General features: G+C 36.1%; 1 protein-coding gene, 1 non-coding gene and 1 pseudogene across 2 annotated transcripts; 2 read left to right on the forward strand and 1 right to left on the reverse strand.

The window, feature by feature from the left end:
• Window positions 1–2,800: 2,800 nt before the first annotated feature.
• LOC101313644 lies at window positions 2,801–3,685 on the forward strand. The gene is made up of 2 exons (XR_183778.1): window positions 2,801–3,069; window positions 3,326–3,685. It is a non-coding gene; the product is annotated as an uncharacterized LOC101313644 (transcript).
• Window positions 3,686–4,793: 1,108 nt separating this feature from the next.
• On the reverse strand, window positions 4,794–6,005 carry LOC101300107 (annotated as a pseudogene).
• Window positions 6,006–6,770: 765 nt separating this feature from the next.
• LOC101300401 (F-box/kelch-repeat protein At3g06240-like) lies at window positions 6,771–8,051 on the forward strand. Its single transcript, XM_004289452.1, has one exon. The coding sequence runs from the start codon at window positions 6,771–6,773 to the stop codon at window positions 8,049–8,051; it is 1,281 nt and encodes a 426-aa protein (XP_004289500.1).
• The last annotated feature ends 769 nt before the right edge of the window (window positions 8,052–8,820 follow it).

An 8,820-nucleotide genomic window follows, 5' to 3' on the forward strand; every position in this document is an offset into this window, starting at 1 on the left:
CAGCTTATGTCAAACTAAAACCATTGAAAGTCATTAAAACTAAATTGAACTTTTGAAAGCCTTAACGATCACCAAATCATATGAAATTTTGTAAAGATGATCTACTCATATAGACCTAAGATATGAACGGTGGAGATGTAAAATTATAATCGAGAAGTTGATGTAATGCCCTATCCCTATAAATGGCATAAAATAGGGATCCCTCATTGGAAGGGCCCTATATATATATATAATTAAACCAATTTGGGCCATTCAGTACCTCTTTAATTCTTTAATTGCTGTAAGAAAATGGAGCTCTGACAGTAGTTATTCTTTCCTTTCGATGAGGAACAGTAACTGTACTTTTCCTATGCATTATTTAGCTATTTTTTATATCATAAAAAGAGATGTAATTTTCTTTTAATGGGCCTTTTGAACTCCGGGCACTGAGTCAACCGACTGGTCAGACTCGCATCAAGTCCGTGCCTGCCTAGCTACCTCGAGCAGGACTTGATCGAGAAGCTGGTGTTGTACGATTTATGTGTAATAACTTTAGTAGTCGGTAATTCCACTGAAAATCTAATAAAAATGAGTGTCTCCGTCATTCATTCGATCATTAATCCACTGGATATTTGGACAATTGGACCGCGTACCATAATAACGTACAATATTGGTACTATATATAAGTTTTCTTCTAATTTACAAACCCAAACCGTTAGAACTTGTTAGGATAGAATACTACGTTGGAGACAAGTCTCCTTCTTGTATTTGGACTCAATTAAAAGTTTTCAGATAAAAGAAATAAAAACTCTTAACTGTTTTACTAATAATACATTACAACCGTTCAACTCTAATTTAATTTGTGAACAGACATATCTTCTTATCTGAAATCTATAAAAGAGGGCGTCGAATTCATTTGGAAACCACAAGAAAAACAATGATTCTTTCTGACATCTTTACAATTAATTAAAATACTTGAGAGAAACACAAATGAAGTTCGCTAGGATTCAAGGTAACTGTGCAAAGGCCTTGGATTGAGAGTTGTATCATACAGGGCAGACATCTATATTCAATCAAGCACTGCACATGTGTGGGGACAAAATTATGTCTTAGGACATTGCTTTTGCAAGCTTCTCTCACAAGTTTGTTTTTCTAAATTTTGTTTATATATTGGGATTGATATCTTACTGTAATCCAAGATTATGATACGAATCTGTTTTCAATCCTTTTATCTATTTCTCTGTATATTGCTGTAAATTTCATTATATATATATATATATATATATTGAATTGATTCTCGCACAATGACTAGGATTGATCAGTGCTTTCAATCCCATCTGGGACTAACGGAAACTACAGCCATAAATGTGAAAAACTGTAAAATACGTAAGGCCTTGAATCCCTTGATATAACTCGCCCAGTACAAGATTTGGAACAGTTGCAACTGCATATATATGACCAAATGAAACTCATTTGTATTATTGTATATGAAACAAATAAAAAAAATGCACATTTCGTCATAAGAATATCATATCATAAACAAATTGATATTCTACCAACATGCACAAGTACTGTATGGTTGTACCGGCCAGTTCTTCTATATATATATAAGGCATCCATGCATCAAGTTTCTAAACACAAGTAAGGCATGCATTTCTTGCTGATATTGTATAATAAATTGGAGTCATCACCATCGATCGATAAACAAAAAGATAAATGCTGAAATGTGTTAACGAGATCCTCTCTTCAATATCTCACCTAATTGAGAAATCAAGTCAGAACCACCATTAATTGAGTCAAAATCCCTTTGATGATATATATCAGTAAACGATTCTCCTTGATCTCAAAAGGATATTACAATGTTCATGAATGGCTATACTTTTTTGCGAATCAAGAAGACAATAAGATTCATAGCAGCAATTAACACAGAGAATAAAACGCCCATAGGGCCGACAATAAGAATTACTCGTTATGACTACTAAACACTTAGCTGCAAATAGATCTTTAACAACTAAAAAGTACATTCACCTTCCAAGACAGATTATAACATTTTTAATTCAACAGACGACCCACCCAGAAGCTAGAATAAAGGGCAACAACGAAGTGAATCAATCTGACCTTGATTCAAGGTTAATTAAGCCTTAATTTGGGCCACATGAATGGCTATACTAAATTATAAAACTAATAACCACAATAATGTATGGACAGATTACTGGGGGATATTACAAGATTATGAACAGATTTATCAAGGGGGTTTTGATTCAGTTATTTAATTGTTTGTTTGACGAAGCTGTACCAAACGGGCCTAAGTACATAAACCTAATTACATAACATAATTTGTTTTCAACATATGCATGTTGACTTAATTCATTTGTTGCATTAATATGGAATTGAATCAATTAGATTAAGCGTATTAATAACCTTAATAATAAGTAATATTCAATTCCTTTTAGGTTCAAAGATAATTAAAGTAATTAAGACTAATTAATTAAGATACTTTGTATCAAAGTTTTAAACATCAATATGAAAGTTGTCATTTCTCGAGAAAATAATATCTTCGCTATATGTTATGTGTTTATTAATTTTCCATATTTATTCTTATTTCCCTTAATGTACCTTTAAGAATCGATATAAAAAGTTGATAATGATAGAAGAGTTGTTTACTCTATATTAGTTTCTAGAAGCTTAATGACACGTGTTACTCTTGTAATGGAACACAGCTGTAATTTCTGTTAAGCTGTTAGAGCCACACATTGTATATAAACTGATCTCTCTCTTTTCTTTGTAAGCAAGCTTTTCATTTTTCACTAATGAAAGATTTGGTTCTGATCTTCTCTCTGAAACACTCTCTCTTTTTCTTTGTTTCTGTAAAACCCTAGCTTAGTTCTCTTCTTAGTTACCATGGCTATCAGATAATGCATGTCGATCATTTTCCAATCACATAAACCATATATTATTACACCAAAGAAAACGAAAGTGTGATCCAGAGAAAAACAAAGAGAAGACATGCTTGCAATGAACGAGCCTCCATCAAAATCTCACGTGTGCTTTCTTGCGTGGTCTTCATGATCATCTTTACTGTAACTGAATGTGAGTATTTCTTGTGCCTTTTTTTAATTTAACGATTTCTCGAGTATCAACGTACTCATTTCATATTTATTTTTAGACGAAGAATCTCTTTCTTATATCTGCCTTTCGATCATGACTAAATATCTCTCTCTAGTCGTTCGGTCGGAGTTCGTAGGAATTAAGACTTCGTGACTCAAACTAAACTGTGATGCTTAGAATTGTTATGCAATTTCAGTACTTTTCTTAATTCGTTTTTCTTTGATCTCTAAATGATCAGGCAGTGAAACTGGTGATGGCCCTAAACTCGACAATGTGGCAAATGATGCAATTGTTGGTGGCAGCAAAATATATCTTGATTGCTTCCTTCGAAAGTCACCTGATGATGGAGTATTATACTACTGTTGCTCGAAAACCGACCTATGTTTTTCAGATCGAAAGAGTTGCGATGACTGCTGCATTAATCCAAAAGACCCCAAGTGCTAATTGCTCCTAGGTACTCCGATCTATTCCCATGAAGAAATTTATATCAAAATCAGTCATGCTATATATGTCAATGGATATGTACTGCTCTTTTGATGTTTTCACATATTATCAATAAGATGTTTAATTAGCAGTATGATGTTTAGTTGTTGATTTGATATCTTTCTTATTATTGACACTATTTTAGTTTTCAAACATCAAATGACATGCCAGTCTTGATGTTTCCAAAAGATGGAAGGATTTTTAATTTTTTAAATAAATAAATAAAGGAATAGGCAATATTAGCTCCTCTGAGGTGGACACTCCAAGTCGCCAACATGAGATAAGCTCCAGATAATGTTCTGAATTTGTTTGGTAATTACTAAGAGCATCTCGAACAGCTTCCCCATTTCTTGGTGTTATGAATTTTGGGGAATATTGGGTTGTTTTGTGATCCAACAGCTTCCTCATCTCATTCCCCAAAATAGAGATGGAGAAGAAAGAGAAGCACTCATTCCTCAAATTTGTAGCAAAACCTTCCTTCCCCAAATATTAATTATTCACGTGCTCCAATAATAAGAACAAAAATCTAGAATATTTTATTGGGTAATTTATGTTACAATGAAATATATGATTTTTTGTTGTTGTTATTATTAATAATCATGTAGCATTTTTTATTGTTGTAATAAATGCCGAAATCTCCAAAATGGAGAAGCTGTTGGAGTTGGAGCGTAAATTTTTTGGAGATTTTAGCTTTTGCTTCCTTATTTTAGAGAAATTTTGGGAAAACTGTTAGTGATGCTCTAATAACCATATGTAGACTTCTATCTAGCTAGTAGAATCGTCTGTTATGTACGTACGTAAGTGAATTTTGATTTTATACATGAATATTATACTGCTCTAGTCTTCATTTTACTGGCGTATATCAGGCTGCAAGTTTGTTTTTATATTTCATATATAATATAAAGCTCGATCTACAGAAATCAAATGCATGATGCATTTTGTTGATTACGAATAAGGAGGTGATCGATCGAGAAAGAAAGAAAGCAGCTAGCTAGGAGGGAAGATATATGCATGTCGATCATATTATAGTTTCAGTTGAGGGGGTTCTTTCTTATACTTGGCCAGAGCATGACTCCGTTTTTCCCTAAATAGAAATGCACAAATAATTGATGTATTATTTAAGAAAACGTGTAAGAAGTACAGAATCAAGAAATTGGGTTATGTTGAACAAGCAGAGATCAAAAAAAAAAAAAAAAAACTACGGGCAAAATGCGAACTAATACTTAATAGAGCTTTATCCTGGTTTTGACGGTGCTTCTGCAAATGGGGAATAATTGAAGATCTTGTCTACAGTCGCGGCATGTCTGATGTCCACAACCAAATGCCATGTTATTTGGATTGGTCAGGCAAATGGGACAGACATGATTGTCATGATGATCAGAGGAAGCAGAAGCTGCTGCAGAAGGCGCTCTGATTAATGGTGCACTTGGACGCAGACTAGAAGAAGGCCGGAGGGGGAAGCGGGATCATTCTATCTACTACAGCATTACTCCCTCTTGTAGCACCCAATATACCAAGCTCTAGCGTCGCTTTATACTGAGAGGGTATTTCCATAAGCGCTGCAAGTGCAAATTCTGCTTCTTTTCTTGAGCTGTCTGCTGTGTTCTTTGACATAATGTTTGTAAAATTCACAAACTGAAAGTTATCAAAGGCTCGTGCAGGAATGTTGTCATTAAATTCTTTCATCATGTCCCATGGTCCATCTCCAACTCCAACTACAATAATCGACAATGGATACTTGCTTTGACAATGGCATCGACAGTTCTTTGTTCCTGTGGGTTTAACTGGCCACGACCAGTCTCGACACTTCTAGTCACCTGCCCATCAGCTATTATCACTAAGACATGATACTGACCACCACTTTGCTCGACTATAGTCATGGCCATTTCAATTACAGGGGCAAATGATGTCGGGCCTGCGAGTCGTTGCTGAGGGACTAATTCTCTATATCGTCTTAAAACTTGTTCAAATCCGCTGCAGTAAGTGTGTCGATCTTGATAGAAGCTGAAAACTTGTTGGTCATGGGTTGATGAATCTCCAAATCCATAGCAAGGGATTGTGTTATCCTCATCAAAAGAAGATAATGTTTTCCCGATAATGGCTATTGCTTGTTCATACGGATTTAGCTCTTCTCCAATCTGATGCAAGCTTTTGCTGTGAAATGACATAGCACCTGTCCACTCATTGCTCTTGGTGAAATCAATACCAAGAATAAGATTTGACGACTCTAGACCAGCACGCGCTAATGCATTTGTTACCTGTTACAGGCTGTTGTAATTGTCATCAATCTTGGAATACTTTCTTTCCAAATTCTTCTTTCGAGTTGGATGAGGTGCATATGGCGCCTGTTCATGATTCTGATGATTCGAAGAGTATGATGATCTAGACGCAAAAGAAGACTGTCTCGATCGGTTTTTTGAGGATTTCCCACCCATATGGATCGGTTCTGTATATTATTGTAACGCTCTAAAGGAGAACGTCAGCTGTTGTGTTTGCGAATTGAAGATGTCAATTAATAAGAATGGTCTGAGGGTAAAACCGGTAAGTGGAAATATCAAATAGGTGATCGAGTTGCAAGACTGCAACTTTGCACGTAAAGGTACGTTGTTTGGTATATATAAAAGGAGGAGAAAGAAAGAAGGGAAATATATATGGGAAGCTAGTTGTAAGGTAAGATACAAGAATTGATGCATGGGAGTTGGGAAGGCATGCAGTATTTATAGGATAGAAAGAGAGACATTCCTACTCCTCATTGGAAAGTAATTCATTTTCCTAATCAAATTAGTAATGCTAATCTTTCTCCTCATCATCGGAAACTAATTCATGTTTCGAGTACCCGAGAAGGGGTTTAAAGCTACAAGCTCAAACCCAATCAATCGAAGAAGAAGAGTAGAATAATGACACAGCCTTTGGCCCTTTGCTAAAGAAGAAAAGAAATTAGAGAATAAGGTTAAAATCTACACCTCTTCAAGAATCAAGATAGAGATACGAAATTACTCCAACCCAAATACCCAATCAACAAGAATTTTTTCTTTTTGTCTTAACGTTAAAAACCAAAATTTCCCCTATGCTATTTGAGCCGTTGGATGAATACTTCCCGTGATGATTTGAAACAGAGAAAGCGGATTTAACAATTGAAAGCAGCGAATACAAAAGGGCCAGCTTGTTATTAGAGGAAGAAGGAAAAGAGAAAATTATAGATGAAGATGAGAAGGAGGAGGAGGGTGAACAGGTTGATGGAGCTGCCGTCGCATATCCTGGTGAACATCCTTTTAAGATTGCCATCTGAATCAATCTGTTGCATCCGATGCGTCGCCAAGGACTTGTTAAACACTGTTGATGACTACTCGTTTGCTAAACTCCACATGGCCGCCGCCGCCGACGGCATCAATCTCATGTCTTTTGCGGAACCCTATTCTTCTGAGACCAGTGCAGTCGTAGCATCCTTGCAACCAGTCAAATATGATGGCGCCGCCGCCATGACAACTAGAGGCAAATACGCTTTTAAAGTCTCTACCACGCCACACCGCCGTGAGTATCCGACTTACACCATTGATTTTGTTTTCCGCAACCTGTTTTGCTTCCGAAGTAAATATGATCCCGGAGTTTGTTTTCTAATCAATCCTCCTATGGGACAAGTTCTAACGCTCCCTAGGAATGATATTTCCAAAGATGCCAAGTCCCAAATATTCAACGACTGGTACGGGATGGGATTTGATCATGCTACTAACACCCTGAAGATTCTTACTGTCGCCATGATTAATGCTAGGTTCCTGGCAGCCCAGGTTCTTGTATTGGGCACAAGCTCCTGGCGACACATTGCCCCTCCTCCTTGTTCATTGTCCGGTGGTGTTAATATGTATTCCGCAAATAGTGCATGTGTAAATGGGGACATGCATTGGTTGGTTTATGGTGATTTCAGGGGACGTCAAGGAACCTGTCATATACTTTCTTTCGACTTTGAGAAAGAACAGTTTTATTGGACTCCCCACCCCATCTTACAAAGCTCCGATGATGATAGGTACATCTTCTGGCATTTGCATTTGCTTACTTTTAGAGGGTCTCTGGCCATGGTGGATACTTCTTTATCACAAGGTACCATTACAAAGATTGATATATGGGTGTTGCAAGATCATCAGTGGGCAAAACAGTACGGCATAGACATCAACAATTTTGAATTGGTTAAGGAGTTTGGATGGTTGGTAGATGTTACTTGTGGCCAATGGGAGCATGGCATATATTTCAAAAATTTTGCCAAAATCCCCACCTTCTTTTTGGATCTAAGATGTTATTCCATGAATATCGTAACATGTGGTAGTGGGGAACGGACCAGAATTTTAACTTATACTGGAAGCTTGAAATCCTTGAAGAATTTCGTTGGAGCTGAAAACCTAAAGAGTTGTGGCAATTTGATTGAAGAAGAAGCACACGGATTTCATTTATCTAAGAGGCATGTGTTGCAAGGAGTCTCAGTTAGCTGAGTTTTTGGGCTACATTGCTTTAGGGTAATCCTCATTGGAGATGTCTCTGTGATCCTTCTATTTATTTATTAATTTCCGGTTGCTTGTATTTTCTTAGTCAGACCATGAATTTCTTGAAATTATTTTCCCAGCTACCTTTTTCTTTCAGTGGTTTATGAGTTAACTATTTTATGATGGATGCTCCTAACTAACAACTGATTGAATGTAAAGTAACATAAGGATGATTGCTGACCTGACAAATGAAGAACCTGATGAACTTTCTTCTGCTTATGCGGTTTTGGACTGATTTTAATTTCAAGAACATATTGTAAGTTGAATTTGAACAGTTACAAGTTTATATTTAGTACAACAACTAATGTTACAACAGAGTAAGTAATTAGAGATATTAGGCAATTCGTATTCCATGTTAAATGTATTCATTATGTGAATATAGTAGTGGGAAGTTCTAAAGAAGATAACTGAAACAGATATAACTGATTGCAGCCATTACTGAGATATAAAGACCTTTTATGGGAGGGCTTTGTATTAGGATGTTTTCACTATAAATACTAGGTCCCTGTACTCTCTTTGAGATCAGCTATTCAGTTCTTGCCCCATAGAAAGATAGCTAACAAAAGAGACGTGCAGAAGATTGGTATTTTGAGATGGCTTGATCAGTTTCATCAGGTACACATTAAGTTCTATTCATTGATATATTGTTTCCCTATATTTGCATATATTTGTGTGCTTGTGAGTGCAATAGATATGTTTATGTTTGTATGCAATTATT

The sequence above is a fragment of the Fragaria vesca genome, linkage group LG1, assembly GCF_000184155.1.
Source record: "Fragaria vesca subsp. vesca linkage group LG1, FraVesHawaii_1.0, whole genome shotgun sequence".
Lineage (NCBI taxonomy): Eukaryota > Viridiplantae > Streptophyta > Magnoliopsida > Rosales > Rosaceae > Fragaria > Fragaria vesca.

Coding starts and splice junctions, on each gene's coding strand:
- LOC101300401 (XM_004289452.1), top strand. CDS start 6,771: ATGAAGATGAGAAGGAGGAGGAGGGTGAACAGGTTGATGGAGCTGCCG.